General features: G+C 38.7%; 1 protein-coding gene across 12 annotated transcripts in view; it reads left to right on the top strand.

The window, feature by feature from the left end:
- The window catches only part of BBS9 (Bardet-Biedl syndrome 9), a 452,171-nt gene that overhangs the window by 4,984 nt on the left and 430,190 nt on the right, over window positions 1-16,997 (top strand). For 8 of the 12 annotated variants that reach the window (XR_010406428.1, XR_010406427.1, XM_064575070.1 and 5 more), the window contains exons 2-3: window positions 7,582-7,702; window positions 16,313-16,463. The exons of 1 other annotated variant lie outside the window; for it this stretch is intronic. Coding sequence is in view for 9 of the 11 variants with exons in the window: in XM_064575070.1 (XP_064431140.1) it covers window positions 7,591-7,702; window positions 16,313-16,463 (263 nt within the window). In the remaining 2 variants the exon portion in view is untranslated. Of the gene's footprint in view, window positions 1-5,392; window positions 5,434-6,937; window positions 6,998-7,581; window positions 7,703-16,312; window positions 16,464-16,997 lie in introns of all 12 variants that reach the window. 3 more of the 12 variants (XM_064575068.1, XM_064575069.1, XM_064575076.1) reach the window with 3 other exon arrangements.

Genomic DNA, 16,997 nt, shown 5'->3' with positions numbered 1-16,997 from the left:
TAAAAGTCTTTGATCCATTTTGAGTTAGTTTTTTTTATATGGTTTGAGGTAAGGGTCTAACTTCATTCTTTCTCATGTGGCTATTTAATTGTCCTAGAACCATTTGTTGCAACTTCTCATTGAATGGTCTTAGCATCTTTGTTGAAAGTCATTTACTCTCCATTCTTTTCCATTTATCTGTATGTCTTTCCTTATGCCAGTACCATACTGTCCTGAATACTATTGTTTTGTAGTTAGGTTTTGAAATGGGAAAATCCTCCAACTTTGTTCTTCTTTTTTAAGATTGTTTTGGCTATTCTGAGTTGCTGGCACTTCTTCTTCTTCTTTTTTTAAAGATTTATTTAATTATTTGAGAGAGAGAGAGAGGGTGCACGAGTGCATGCACATCAGGGGGAGGGGAGAGGGAGAGAATCTCTAGCAGATCCTGGCTGAGTGTGGAGCCCCCATGCAGGGCTGGATCTCATGACCCTGAGATTATGACCTGAGCTGAAATCAAGAGTCAGACGCTTAACCGACTGAGCCACTTAGGTGCCCCAGTTGCTGGCAATTCTTTTCTTTTTTTTTTTTTTTAAGATTTTATTTATTTGAGAGAGAGAATGAGAGAGAGAGCACATGAGAGGGGGAGGGTCAGAGGGAGAAGCAGACTCCCCGCTGAGCAGGGAGCCCGATGCGAGACTTAATCCCGGGACTCCAGGATCATGACCTGAGCTGAAGGCAGTCGCTTAACCAACTGAGCCACCCAGGCGCCCAGTTGCTGGCAATTCTATATGAATTTCAGAATAAGCTTGTCAATTTGTACAAAGAAGCCATATGGGAATCTGATAAGGACTGCACTGAATCTGTAGATCAATTTGGGAAGTATTGCATCTTAATAATGTTCTGGCTTCATATCCACGGACATGGGATGTCTTCCTGTTTATTTAGATCTTTAATTCTTTTGACTGTGTTTTATAGTTTTCAGCTGCTTTTGTTAAATTTACTCCTAGGTATTTTATTCTTTTGGATGCTATTGTAAATGCAGTTGTTTTTTTAAGTTTCATTTTTTTGGATTGTTCACTGCAAATGCATAGAAATGCAGTTGATTTTTGTATGTTAATACTTTTGTGTCCTTCAACCTTACTTGTTTATTAGCTCTAATAGTGATAACATATATACATATACATAACATACATAACATAAAATACATACTTATACATAACATTATGAGAGAGAGAGAGAGAGAGAGAGAGAGAGCATGAGTAGGGGGAGGGGCAGAGGAAGAGGGAGAAGCAGACTCCCCACTCTACTACTGACTCATGCTTTTTCATTTTTTTTTTTTTAAAGATTTTATTTATTTATTTGAGACAGAGAGAATGAGAGACAGAGAGCATGAGAGGGAGGAGGGTCAGAGGGAGAAGCAGACTCCCTGCCGAGCAGGGAGCCCGATGCGGGACTCGATCCCAGGACTCCAGGATCATGACCTGAGCCGAAGGCAGTCGCTTAACCAACTGAGCCACCCAGGCGCCCTTTTTCATTTTTTCTTGATATTAAATTGCAGGCAGTGGCAGTCTAACAAGACAAGAAGCTAGAGACCAGGGAGAGGGTACGCAGAAGCAAGTTTCTGCCATTAGCTGTGTGACTCAGGGGAATCATGTAACTAACCTCTCTGGGCCTCTCTTACAGAATGAGAGGACTAACTGATTATTAGGTACCTTCTAGCTGTTAATGTTAAAGTCTCTTTTTCAAGCTTGGAAAGGTAACAGGTGGCACAGGTCCCAGGAAAAAGGAAGTGGGAAAGTAGAGCCATGCTATAAGAAAACATCTACTTTGGCTATCAGGTATCAGTTAAACTGGTGCTTTTTATACATTAAGGTACATGTGAATCACCTGGGGTTATTGTTTGAGGTGGGGCTGAAGTTTTGTATCATAAGGTCTTGGGTGATGCTGATGCTGGTCCATGGACTACACTTTGGGTAGCAAGGAGCTAAACAATGAAGGAAAGGAGAGTTTTCAGCAGCTAATGAAGTGGAAGGTGACTAAGGAGAAACCGAGAGCAGGAGAAGCAGGAAGGAACTAAATGTTGCCTGTGTTATTTTGTCAATAGGAATAGGTCTTAAATTTTATGATTGAAGTCCTTGAAAAATTAGTGCTTGATGACATTTCCATTTACAGACAATGTTGGAGAGTTAGTTTTTCATATTGGAGGGTTTTTCTTTTTTATTTTAGCAAGCTGAAAAAATTTGCTCATTAACAAAGATTTTTGGGCCATTTTCACATAATAGCTATTTTCACTTGATGCAGTCATGTGTGTTTATACAAACTTTGATTTTTTATATATTATTTAATAGCATTGATGGAAAAAACTCTTCTTTGTGACCATTACTTGGGTGTTTAATATGTTCTCTAGGCAGGTCCCATGAGGTTTTCTCTTCTGCCTACATGAGGGGAAAGATACCCCTTTGGATGTTGAACAGATCTTCTCTTCCTATTTTCTCTCCTTGGGACTCCTTTTAAACTGGCTGATGCAGAATGTGTACAAAGGATCCCATACTTGTTGGTTAACCTCTTGATTTCTATTTTTGACTATGTTTCCAAATGGAGTTTTGACCCCAAGCTTTCATTCTTTGTGACATATCAGCAGCATTTCATGGAGCTGGCCACTCTCTTTTTCTAGATACACCTTTTTTTCCCTATTTCCTTCCAGATGGCACACTCCTGGTTTTCCTTTGGTATCTGGATGCCCCTGTTCAGTTTTCTTTTCTTTTTTTTTCCTGGCCTCTGACCCCAGAGCCCAGTTTTTCTACCTTGGAAGCTTGTGTCTGATTTCCTCCAGAACTCTGCCCCCCAGCCCCCCACAGCCCAGCCTCATGTACCTTTTCCCTTTTTTGATTATGCTTTTTATTCTTTCACTGTAATAAATCATGGCCATGATAATAACTATATGATGAGTGCTGTGAGTCCTCCAAGTGAGTCTTTGAGTGGTATTGAATTTGGGTAATATTCTGCTCTGGGCTGCAAGAGAATGATGTATCTTTATATTGTAGTCTAATAGTATATAGGTGTATAACAACTTTCCATATATATCTGGAGTATATAATGAGACTGTGTGGTGCTTATTAAGTACTGTTACTTCCCTCTCAAATAAAAAAAATCTAGTAAAAGTGTAATAAAGTGTTTATTACATTTTTTATATACTTGCTGCCAGGTTTGAAGTTTAGTCATCTGGCAATCTGTATGGTTATATAATGGCATTAGTAATAACAAGTGATGCAGATGTTTTTCAGAAACTCTCTCACATATGTTAAAACTCATTATAAGCTTATTTACCTCCTATGTTTTTTTCCCTTCACTTCCATCAACACTTTGCCTTTATCTGACTAATTTCTTTTTTAATGGAAAGAGAGGCCTTGGATGGAATTTTCTTTTTTCTTTTTTTCCTATTGTTTGTTTCTTTAAACTTATCATCTGAAATAATATTCTCACATAGAAATTGTAAAAGTAATGATTTCCCAGTGGTAGCAGAACAATTATCAAACTACTAAGTTGATGTTAGTATAATACTATAACTAAACTATAAATCTTACTTTAAAAAATCTTAGATTTCACTATGTTTTATATTATATACACTTTTCATCTTGGAATATAGCTCAAAGAAATTAAAATTTATCCCATGAAACCACCACTAAAATCAGGGTACAGAACTTTTCCATCATCCCAAAGAATTTCCCTTCTCCTAGCCCATTAAATTCACTACCCCCCAACGCTGGCAATCACTGATCTGTTTTCCATCAGTTTAATTTTTTCATTTTGAAAATGTTATGGAAATGGAATTATTTAATATGTGATCTTTGGGGGTTGTGCTTTTTTTTCACTCAGCATAATACCCTTGAGATCCATCCTTGTTGTTGTTTTTTCATTTAAAAAAAATTGCTGAGTTTTATTCTAGTGAGGATTTACCATAGTTTGTTTATTCACACATTGAAGGACATTTGTTTCTTTTCTTCAGTGTAGGTTTTAAAAAAAAATATCATAAAAAGGTAAAAACCGTAACAATGGCTAAGGTTTATTGAGTGCTTATATGTAGCAAGTATTGTGCTAATAATACCATGTTCCTTTTTTTCAAACTAAAAGTTTTTATTTTTGATTTTGAATTGTGATAACATATATACATATACATAACATACATAACATAAAATACATACGTATACATAACATTACCATATACATATACATATAACATACATATACATAACATAAAATTACTATCTTAACCATTTTAAGTGTACAGTTCAGTAGTTAAGTACCTTCACATTTTTGTGCAACCAGTCTCCAGAACTCTTCACCTTATAAAACTGAATCTCTATACCCATTAAACAAAAGCTCTCCACTTCTTTCTCACTCCAAACCTGGCAACCACCATTCTACTCCATGAATTTGGCTACTCTAGATACCTCATATAAGTGGAATCATGCCGTATTTGTCTTTGTGACTGGTTTATTTCACTTAACATAATGTTCTCAAGGTTCATCCATGTTGTTGCATGTGTCAGAGCTCCCTTGTATGTATATACCACATTTTGTTTATCCAGTCATTCATTGATGGACACTTGGGTTGCCTCTCCCTTTTAGATATTGTGAATAATGCTGTTATGAACATGGGCGTACATATCTCTTTGAATTCTTGTTTTCATTTCCTTTGAATATATACCCAGAAGTGGAATGGGTGGATCATATGGTAATTTATATTTTTATTTATTTGTTTTTTATTTTATATTTTTATTTTTTTAGAGGGAGAGATCGCAGGGGAGATGGGTAGAGGAGAGGGAGAGAGAGAATCTTAAGCAGGCTCCATGCTCAGCACGTAGCCCAACATGGGGCTCTGTCTCACATCCCTGAGGTCATGACCTGAGCTGAAATCAACAGTCAGATGCTTAACTGACTGAGCCACCCAGGAGCCCTGGTAATTTGTATTTTTAATTTTTTGAGGAACCACCATACAGTTTCCATAGCGGTTGCACTCTTTTAGATTATCACCATCAGTGCACAAGGGTTCCAGTTACATCACATCCTTGCCAACACTTGTTATTTTCTGCGTTTTTTGTTTGTTTGTAGTAGCCCTAGTGGGTGTGAGGTGGTATTTCATTATGTTTGTGATTTGCATTTCCCTAATAATTAGTGATGTTGAACATTGTTTCACATGCATTTTGGCCATTTATATATCTTCTTTGGTGAAATGTCTGTTCAAGTCCTTTGCCCATTAAAAAATTTTTTTTGTTGACATGTATGAGTTCTTTATGTATTCTGTATATTAACCCTTTATTAGATATATAATTTGTAGATATTTTCTTCCATTCCATAGGTTGCCTCTACTGCATTCTTATTTATTCCTCACAACATCTTTCTTTATTTTATAGATGAGGAAGCTGACTTTTAGTAACCCTCCACTGATTTCATGGTTTGTATGGAACACGGATTCAAATTCACACTGACCTTCTCCAGAGTCTACAGTTTTCACCACCACATGATTCTCAGCTAATTTCTTGGCCAACTTAATGAAAGCAAGTGGTCTTGCTTTCTGTGATTAGCCTATGTGGAAGGCCTACTTTAAGAAGCAGATTGATTTACATTTTTAAATTTAAATTTTAATTTATTTTTAAAGATTTTATTTATGTATTTGACAGAGAGAGAGAGAGAGAGCACAGGCAGGGGGAGTGGCAGGCAGAGGCAGAGGGAGAAGCAGGCTCCCCACAGAGCAGGGGAGCCCAATGTGGGGCTCTATCCCAGGCCCCTGGGATCATGACCTGAACCGAAGGCAGACACTTAACCAACCGAGCCACTCAGATGCCCTACATTTTTTTAAATGTATAGTTGATCCTCATTATTTGCAGATTCCCTAGTTGTGAGTTTACCTATTTGCTAAAATTTATTTGTAATACCAAAATCAATACTCATGGTGCTTTTGGGTCATTCATAATCATGCATAGAGTGGCAAAAAATTTGAGTCACTTGACGCACATATTCCAGCAGATATCATCCACAGTAACTGCCTACTTGTTTCAGCTATTATACTATATACAAGTATCCTTTTCATGGTCTACTTAGTGCCATGTTTTCTACATCTCTGTGGTTTGGGTTTATTTATTTGTTTTTTAAAATTTTTGTTACTTAAAAAGGTCCCCAAATGTAGTGGTGAAGGGCTGTCTAATGTTCCTAAGTGTGAGAAGGTTGCTATGTACCTTATAGAGAAAATATATGTATCAGATAAGCTTCCTTCAAGTAAGAGTTATAGTGTTGTTGACTGTTGAGCTTGAATGTTCGTGAATCAACAGTATATTAAATAAAGTATCTTTAAACAGAGACACATAAAAAACAAAGTTATGTATTGATTGGTTCATGAAAATATTGTGACTAGAGGCTCACAGGAGCCTAACTTTCTATTTCCCCTAGGAAAAGTAGTTCAGTATTTGCTAGAAGTTCAGTATTTGCTAAGGTTTGCTACAGCCTTATAGAATGGAATGTCTTTGAATAAGGAAAATTGACTGCATTTCCTAACAATTATTTAAAGCAGTGTAGCATGAAGAAAAGGCTCATTTATGTTGGATAAATGAACTTCCATAGAATCCCAGGGTGTGTGATGTTTGTGTTGTAATTCAAGAAGTCCAATGGGCTTTCACATTTACTATATCAATATCAATGGTAGATGTGGCTGGCATATCCTCATTCTAGATGAGGAATCAAAGTAGAGGGAGATTTTATGGGTTGCCTGAGTCACAGGTGGTTAGCGATATAGTGGTATAAATGCCTGTACACTCAGTTTTCCTGGTTGTGTTTTGGTGTGAATTTCCCTCTTCCACTTTGCCTTTCTACAGTTAGAATGGGGAAAGTGTGTGAATGCTTTTTGAGTACCTGTAATGTATCAGTTCCAGTGTTAGTCATTTGAACTCATTTGCTCTTCTCAGCAATCCATTGTGACAAGAGATGCTGTGGTCTTTCCAAAGACCAAAATGAAGGAAAATCAGGTATTTTGCTAAGGAATTATGTACTAATTAGTGCTGTTAGAATTTGAATCTTGATCCTCCAAAGAATATTTTTTGATACTTCGTGTCATTCTCTACCAAATGTTCCAGAAGAAAGAATTGGCCCAACATTTATGTATAAAATTTTTCAGACTGACTCTCCAACGGCTTTGCAAAATATCTGATCATGTTTCCAGTTGTTTGGATTTGTGGTTTCGCACATTTCTGCAAAATATAAAAAATTAAATTTAAATTCAGAAATGTTTTTCTTAACATTGTCCAAGTTTAATTTGCTATGCTTTAAGAGATAATTGATTTTTTTTTTTTTTAAGATTTTATTTATTTATTTGACAGAGAGAGGGACAGCGAGAGAGGGAACACAAGCAGGGGGAGTAGGAGAGGGAGAAGCAGGCTCATCGCTGAGCAAGGAGCCCGATGTGGGGCTCGATCCCAGGACCCTGGGATCATGACCCGAGCCGAAGGCAGTCGCTTAACCAACTGAGCCACCCAGGCGCCCTGAGATAATTGATTTATAATTCATGGTGTGAAGTAGATTTTTACTATAAATAAATGCTTTCTTTTTATAGTGAACGAAAATGTCTTTATTTAAAGCCCGTGATTGGTGGTCTACTGTTTTGGGAGAAAAAGAAGAATTTGATCAAGGCTGTTTGTGTTTGGCTGACATTGACAATACTGGAAATGGACAAGGTAAGCAACTTATGGCCATGCCTCTTGGAGGAAAGCTTTACAGACATAAAATAAAAATGACTTCGTTTTTTAAAGTGTACTTATTCACTTTAAAGTGTACTTATAGAACTTAAGTGAACTGTCATAATTATGCCCTAATTTTGAAGGTAGTTTTCCTTATAATATTTAGGTAGCAGACTGATAAATATAGTTCTTACTTCTGTTTCGCTCTTTGTGTTTTTCTGGTTTGTGTTGATTCTGTCATATGACTTGGAACTGGAAAAATATTACAAGGTAATATTTAATTTGTTTTCATTTGTTGCAAAATTTGTTTTCATTTTTTTGCAAAATTAGGTAGAGCTACTAAAATATTTTTAATTTTGAAGTATTTTTAGAAATTATTTTCAAGGAAAATTATATTTAAAAAAAATTTTAAATCTGAAAGCCATTCATACCAGAATGGAAAAGTTATTCTAGCTCTATTTGTTGATAGAAAACAATTATTAAATCATTACTTTCATTTTCATATTATGATACTAGAAATAGCATTCTGTCTTATATATTTGTTTCTCTTTGCATCTTCATATTTTTTGAAGTGGTCTCTAAAACATTGTAGTTCTGTATCATTGCTATTTGAAACTTATATTTGGTTTTAATGATTTATAGTCATGAGCTTCTTCTTTTCTTTTTTGTAATCCGGATAGTCGTTGGCCTCTTAAAAAGAAAACTTACAATCATTCTTTCATTCAATGTGTATGAATATTATCTCCTTACATTTTCTTTATTTTATTTCTCTTGTGTATAACAAAAACAGTAGAATCTTGGTGGCAAGGTGAAAGGAGAAAATTATATTGGCACAGAAGAATGGGAGGTACTAAGCTGTACTGAGCACCTAAATTGTTTCTAAGGAAAATCTGGGCCCTGCCCTCCCACTGATAGGAGATGGGAAGGTCTTCTACTCAGAGGGTGTCCTGAGAGGTTCCTCAAAGATTATCAGCTTTGTCTCCTGCCTGTTTGTTAAAACTTATGATTCCCTTATTATTTGGCAAGACAGAATACTCAGGCTATAAAAATATATGCCAAAGAGAACAATTTCAAACCCATTTTTGTCCAAACTATCTAAAGCTCAATTTGGTTAGAAACTATCCTGATTGATTGTCTGTATAACTTACTGTTCACTCATCATTTCTATTAGAGCTCTTCACTGGGGTGCTAGCAATGGGTTACCAGTTTGCTTCCTCCCAATTTATGGCCAGCTGTGAGAAGCCTCCTCTGTTTTCCCAAGGGTACTATACAAAAATCACTTCATATGTGTGTCCCACATAGAAAAAATATCACCTATCATTTCTCAAAGCTTGGACCACCGTGCAGTATCATCATATTCTGGGGTGATTGTTATATATGAAGATTTTCTATCTCAGATTTATAGCTCCTATAAGGCCATATTTCCCAAAGGTAGGTGGATTGGAAGGGTGGGCTTAGGTGTCTGCATTTTTGATAAGCTCCAAAGTTGAAGGATGACACATAACAGTTTAAGAATAATTCCCATTGATCTTATAGAATGGAAGGTAAATGAGAGCAGTTTGGGACATGCTCTATTTGAGATAGGAATGTCTAGTAGGCAGAATAGAGGTAGCGATATTTTATTTTATTTTAATTTAATTTTTTTTTTTTAGAGAGTGCACATGGAGCAGGGGATGGGGGCAGGGGGGAGAGGGAGAGAGAGAATCTTAAGCAGGCTCCATGCCTAACACAGAGCCCGATGCGGGGTTCTATCTCATGATCCTGAGATCTTGACCTGAGTCAAAATCAAGAGTCGCTTAACTGACTGAGGCACCCAGGTGCCCCAGTGGTAGTGATTTTTTTTTAGACATTTTTTTTCTTAAGATTTTATTTATTTGTTTGACAGAGAGAGACATAGTGAGAGAGGGAATACAAGCAGGGGGAGCGGGAGAGGGAGGAGCAGGCTTCCCGCTGAGCAAGGAGCCTGACATGGGGCTTGATCCCAGGACCCCGGGATCATGACCCAAGCTGAAGGCAGACACTTAACGACTGAGCCACCCGGGCGCCCCCTGCGCCCCCCCGCCCCCCAGTGGTAGTGATTTTGAAGTGAGCCATATACTGGTTGTATTTGAAGCCCTGAGAATGTGTGAAAATGCACGGGGAAAGAAAGTGGAATAAGATGGAAAGAATCTTAAGACCATAACCTGAAGAATACAAGCATTAAAGGGGGAGGTTTGGGAAGGGTAGACAGTAATAGATTCTGAGAAAGGCAGGCAGAGAGGCAGAACTAGTTGGGCTGGTACCTGGGAGGCAAGGTTTAGTGACACGAAGACTGAAGTTTCCATGCCATTTAGCAACAAGTCATTCATTAGTGTTCTCCATGAGGGTGGATGAGTGGGCACAATGGTAACAAAATCTAGATTTGCAGTGACTGAAGGAGTAGGAGGTAGGGAAGACTGAGTGTTTATGGCCCTTTAAAGAAACTTAGCTGTGAAAGGAAGCATGGAGGATGATGACTGACGGTAATGTAGGGTAAAGAGAAGTGGGAAAAATTCGACAGAGACAGCGAGAGAGGGAACATAAGCAGGGGGAGTGGGAGAGGGAGAAGCAGGCTTCCCGGCGAGCAGGGAGCCCGATGCGGGGCTCGATCCCAGGACCCTGGGATCATGAACTGAGCTGAAGGCAGATGCTTAACGACTGAGCCACCCAGGCGCCCCACTGAGCCACCCAGGCGCCCCAAGAAGTGGGAAAAATTCAATGTATAGCATAAAGGATATATTAAAGCAAGGATGGGGCATCTGACTGGCTTGGTTGGTGGAGCATGTGACTCTTTATCCCAGGGTTGTAGGTTTGAGCCCCATGTTGGGTATAGAGGTTATTTAAAAATAACATCTTAAAAAAAAAAATAGAGGGCGCCTGGGTGGCTCAGTTGGTTAAGCGACTGCCTTCGGCTCAGGTCATGATCCTGGAGTCCCGGGATCGAGTCCCGCATCAGGTTCCCTGCTTGGCAGGGAGTCTGCTTCTCCCTCTGACCCTCCCCCCTCTCCTGCTCTCTCTCTCTCATTCTCTCTCTCAAATAAATAAATAAATAAAATCTTTAAAAAAAAATAGAGCAGGGATCCAGAGAAGACAGTCAGAGATGGGATCAGGTGTGCAGATGGAAGGTGTGAGAACTTTTTTTTTTCACTGTGACAGAAGGCAAGAGGGTAAGAATAGATACAGATGAAGAGAAATTTGCAGGTCAGTTTGGGAAGTTGAGACAATAATGACCCCTACTTTTCTTTGGAGTGATCAGAGAGAGGAAAGGTGGTATTAGGCATCTTGAAATTGTTTTAGGCAAAGCCAACTTGATACATAGAAGGATTCCTTACTAATCTTGAGATCCCAGTTGAAATTAGACTCCATGAATTTAAAGTGGTACTTACTTTCCTGTTCTTCTCAATTCAAGATTCAGATTTGTGGGAGAGACAGATAGTAAGAAGTGGGAGTGAGTAGGAGAGTCTGAGTGGTGCAATTTAGATTCCATGCCAGCCTGTGGTCTGGAGGAGAGTTTACTGCAAGAATCTTAAGTGGAAAACACATAAAGCTGACTGAAAAATAGCTACTACGTTTATCTTTTAGCTACTCAGCATTTATGTCTCACAAGGGGCAACTGTCCCTTGTACAGCTCCACAAGCATGTGCTGTTACTCATCTGCATTGGGAGATAAGAACCATGCACACCTGCTGCTTCAGAGGCACTTTCAGGGAGCCCCAACTCTGCAAGTCCAGGATCTTTGGGTGATATCCCTTTCCCTTGTCATTTAGTCATGATCACGTTCCAATATTGTGCTGCCTCTAGACTCAGTGGTATATACAATCTCTATCCAAACTTATATATAATAGTTGAGGGAGAGAAGGAAAAATTTTAAAATTAAGATGGAGGAGTAGAAAAAATTGTATGGTAACTTAAAGAAGTCATATTGGAGGGATACCTTCTGTTTTGTATCTGGTTACTGGGCTGTGTAACTATGCTACTTACTTTTTTTTTTTTTTTTTTTTTTTACTACCTTCTGTCTGGTTAGGGCTCTTGGTCTTGAGTGGAGATGGAGGGACCAGAGAATTGGTCTAGGCCTGTATTCCTGAGGGATGTAGTACATTAATGCTTGCCTAAAGAGGACTGTAGTAGTTTCATTTACTACTGATCCAGACAGTGTGGGGGAGGATCCTTGGAGATCCCTGGGCTTCACTCATATTTCTTTCAGCATCATTTGGCGCTTAAGAGATGATGATGAGGTAGTCCTGGTTTCTGCAGATTGGATTGTGGCAGTACATTTAAAGATATATGCCTATTCCTGTCCCGTGAAAGCAAACTCTTTCTGTTTAGAAAGGAGAAATGCATTATTAAGATCTAAAACTGTATTCAAGTAGATGGATTGTATTAGTTGGCTCCAAGAAAGACAAGATGTGGAATAATAGAAGAATTTGGGATTACTCTTTAAGTTATACTGATCAACCCTAACTCTCTCTATAAGACCCATTAAACTTGAATATTGACAGATTTGGTTATTAAATAGGGATGTGGTAGGAATCACCACATATGCATATTAACGCTTTTTGGCATTGAATTTTGAAAACTACCCCAAATCAGGCCTAGCAGTGGTATGTATGTGTGTGTGTATGTATGTATGCATGTATGTATTTAAGTAGGCTCCATGCCCAGCGTGGAGCCCATCACAGGGCTTGAACTCACAACCTGGAGATCAAGACCTGAGCTGAAACCAAGAGTCGGACCAACTGAACCACCCAGGCACCCCTACCTGTGGTACTGATTTTGATTTTTCTCCCTGATGGGGAGATAGAGTTCCATTGGCTTCCATATAGCTCTCCCCATATAATATCCTTCATGTACATGTTAGGGAACCAAAAGGATGTTCTACTATTTTCTGTGAAAATACATTTCCTTTAAACTTTCAGAAACTGGGTGAGAAATCATAGGCTGGCTTTGCTCTCCCACTGGGTGAACTAAGTTAAAAAATTCATTTATCACTGAGTCTCCATAATTAGCAACAACAGTATATTTCTAGGCTTCCCGATTTAGTAGTAACTCAGAGCCAATATTCAGTATTCTCACAAAGTTTGGGTATTTCCCTTTCCTCAGTGTACCTGGATAAATAAGTACTTGTCCTGTAGAGAAGGATCTGAGGAAACTTTATATTAGACATGTGTGGTGTTACAGCAACATCTGTGCACTGTATTGTCTTTATTCAAGGGACTCTGAGTCTGTAAATTGACTTCATTGTGGAAATGGGTGAGATGCCATGACTGTCTGTGTGGTGGCTTGAGTTAGTCTTTTTCAGGGACCTGTAATATTTTTGGTTATAGATTTCAAAAAAGGCTTGAGTTTGACAAACACATTATAGGACCTTCTTAAAATTGAATACTACTCTAACAACAACAACAAAAATGAACCACTGTGAAAAAAAGGGTCTTAATGAGTCATTCATTTCATTCCTGGGGATCCCATTAATCATAGCTTAAAATCTGTGAGAATTAGACGGTTACCTGAGATCTGGTTACTATAAAAGTTCTACTGTTTTTTTTTTTTAAGATTTTATTTATTTATTTGACAGAGAGAGACACAGCAAGAGAGGGAACACAAGCAGGGGGAGTGGGAGAGGGAGAAGCAGGCTTCCCGTGGAGCAGGGAGCCCCACACGAGGCTCGATCCCAAGACCCTGGGATCATGACCTGAGCCGAAGGCAGACGCTTAATGACTGAGCCACCCAGGCGCCCCAAAAGTTCTACTATTTTAATACTCATACTTACACATTTTGATTCTAGGGGTTAAATTGTCACCAGGTGGACTTCGCCATCCTGGCTTCCTCTTATCTCTGAAGAAAGGGCTGTGTTGAAGTTGAATCTTGGTTATTTAGTAAGTGAAATAGGGATTAGGGCGTGGTGGGATACATAGGAAGCTCAGTGAGGAGTGTTTTAGAAAAGTTTGGAGGTTTAAGTATATCCAAGCCTTCTAGACTTTGCTAGTAACCTCATTATGTAACATTGTAATCCCATTCTTTGTGATGAATATCTTTGCTTTTATGCATACTCATTTGTTACTGTAATTTAAAACCTACAGAATCAGTCCCTGAAGTAGATTCTTAGTGGTTAAGCCTCACAGATATAAGAAGAAAGAAATTCTTTCTGCAGAGTCCCAAGGACCCTGAATTTTATTCTTTACCCTGAGATGGAAATTTTGAGGTTTAAACTTATCATTCTCTTATTTTAAATTATCCAGTGCTCTTAGAAAAGCCATCTTATATATGGTTTGGCATTCCTCCTTCCTGTTGAGTTGGCCTAGGGCAGCAGCTATCCAGTCCACCAGAGTGTCACCTGCAGTGGGCACAGGGTCCCATTTGCCTGGAGGGTTAACTTGATTAACCATCTGTCACCGTGTACAATTTTATTGTTATTTAACCCTGCCTAGAGTCTTACTGCTTTGTGTCCCAACTCAACTCAAGAACCAATTTCCAAATATTCCTGCAGGAATTGGTACCTGCAGTTTATTCTCTGCTGCCAATTTCTTTCCGAAATTTTTTTTTTGGGTCACAAGTTATAGGAAACAACTCTGATAAATATAAATAAAAGAGGGATTGGAGTGAGAGTGGCATAGATCTCCCAAATGCAGGAAGAGTTTAATTGGCCAAACCTTAGCAGGGGATGGGAACAGCATGGCTCTAGAGACTGTATAGAACTCCTGGGGTCTGCCATCAGATCATCTAGCAGCGGATTCCTGGTGTCTCTATTCAGGATTGAAATTCTTAGGATAGTACCTCTCTCATATGGTTCTTATGAGGATTTAATGAGTTAATACATAAAAGTTACAGAGACCATTAGTTGGCATGCGATAAGCTCTCAGCAAATAAGTATGTAGAACTCCAGGGCGCCTGGGTGGCTCAGATGGTTGGGCGTCTGCCTTCGGCTCGGGTCATGATCTCAGGGTCCTGGGATCGAGTCCCGCGTTGGGTTCCCTGCTCAGTGCAGAGCCTGCTTCTCCCTCTCCCTCTGCCACTCCCTCTGCTTGTGCTCTTCTGTCTATCTCTCTGTCAAATAAATAAATAAAATCTAAAAAAAAAAAAAAAAAAAAAAAAGTATGTAGAACTCCTACTTCTAAGCAGATGGAAAAAGTCAATATTCTATACTAATACAGCAATTTCAAAACTGACACCTAAAGTATTAGTTTCCTAGGGCTGCCATAACAAAGTACCACAAATCGAGTGGCTTAAAGCAACAGAAATTTATTCTGACAGTTTTTAGAGGCTAGAAGTCGAAAATCAAGGTGTCGGCAGGGCCATCCTACCCCTGAAGCCTCTAGGATCCCTCTTTGCCTCTTCCAGCTTCTGGTAGTCCCAGGCATTCTTTGGCTTGTGGATTTATCACTCTAATCACTGTCTCCATTGCCACATGATCATCTTCTCCTTAAATGTCTTCACATGGCATTCTCCTCCCTCCCACCCCCCTCCCTCCCTCCCACCTCCCTCCCTCCCTCCCTCCCTTTCCTCCCTTCCTTCTTCCTTCCTTTTTTTTTTTTTTTTTTAAAGATTTTATTTATTTGAGAGAGAGAGAAAGAGCGAGCGCAGAGAGGAGGGGCAGAGGGAGAGGGAGAAGGTCTCAAGCAGACTCTGCACTGAGTGCGGTGCCCGACTGGGAGCTGGATTCTACCACCCTGAGATCATGACCTGAGCCAAAACCAAGAGTTGGACACTCAACTGACTGCACCACCCAGGCCGACCCCCCACCCCACTTTCTATTCTTATAAGAGAGTTTTATCGCACACCTAATTGAGTGTGACCTCATCTTAACTTGATTACATCTGTGAAGACCCTATTTCCAAATAAAGTCATGGATACTGGGGGTTAGGATTTCAGCATATCTTTTTTTGGCGTGGGGGCACAATTCAACCCACAACACCTATCTTACCATTTCCCCCTCTTGTGTCCAAGTACAGACGTTGTTCATCAGAGCATTCTGTCTGGTGAGGGCTCAGAATTCTTTTTAATACAATGATTTCGACAGCTGTAGAGTTGACACTCTATGATGAAATCAGTGTACAACCTTATACTAGTCTTTTGTGAAAGGACTTGCTTTGACTGAGTTAAATTATAACTACTGACACCAAAGCAAGGCTTAGGAAAAACACATAATAGGGGCACCTGGGTGGCTCAGTTGGTTAAGCGACTGCCTTTGGCTCAGGTCATGATCCTGGAGTCCCTAGATCAAGTCCCGCATCAGGCTCCCTGCTCGGTGGGGAGTCTGCTTCTCCCTCTGATCCTCCCCCTCTCATGTGCTCTCTCCCTCTCTCTCTCATATAAATAAATAAAATCTTAAAAAAAAAAAAGGAAAAACACATAATATATTAGTATGCTTGAATATTGGTGATATAAAAAAAGTTGTTTTTGAAAAGCTATGTCATTAAAATAAGTTCATTTTAATTATGTCATCCGCTGGCAGATTAGCCTTTGTATATGAAGCAACACTTGATTGTTTTAATTTTTAAATTTTTCTTTTAGACATTAGAAAGTTTATTTCCAAAGACATTTTGTTGCTAATGTTTGTTTCTTCTTATATCTTTTAAAAACATCTCTCTACAGATAAAATAATTGTGGGTAGCTTTATGGGATACCTAAGAATCTTTAACCCCCATCCTGTAAAAACAGGAGATGGAACTCAAGCTGAAGATTTGCTTCTAGAAGTGCATCTACGAGATCCAATATTGCAAGTGGAAGTAGGGAAGTTTGTTTCGTAAGTATAGCTCCTTAATTGTGACATTTTATCTTACTTGGAGTATGTCATTCCCTGATTGTGTCATTTTTGTGGACGCTTAAATAAAAAAAGGTTATCCATGAGTTAAATATATTTTCTGATTACTGTTACCTGGGTGTTCCTCATGTACTGGATGAATATATATATATTTTTATATGGAAACCTGCAGATTTATGAGAATAATTTAGGACTTCATTTTATGGTAACAGACCTAACATGCCAGAAGTTTATCAGAAGTTTAAAGGAAAAGAGATAAGCTTTTAAAAGCTTTATTTATTTAAAATAAATAAAGAAATAGAAACTATTCACTTACTTAAAGCACTAATTGCCTAGGTTATATAAATGTTTAAATAATTAGACAAAGTAGCAGTTATGGTATTTGACAAATTACTTTGAAGCTTTAAAATGAATTACTGCACTTATTTGGTGTAGAAAGGTCTTTAGTTTCTTAAAAGAAGCCAGCTCAATCCACAAAGTAAGTCTAACTTTTACAAGAGCTTTGTTTCAAAATAC

Source organism: Mirounga angustirostris, unplaced genomic scaffold (assembly GCF_029215605.1).
Source record: "Mirounga angustirostris isolate CCGP_5_RB_7025 unplaced genomic scaffold, mMirAng1.0.hap1 SCAF_12, whole genome shotgun sequence".
Classification (NCBI taxonomy): Eukaryota; Metazoa; Chordata; class Mammalia; order Carnivora; family Phocidae; genus Mirounga; species Mirounga angustirostris.
This window is presented reverse-complemented; position numbering and strand designations above follow the sequence as displayed.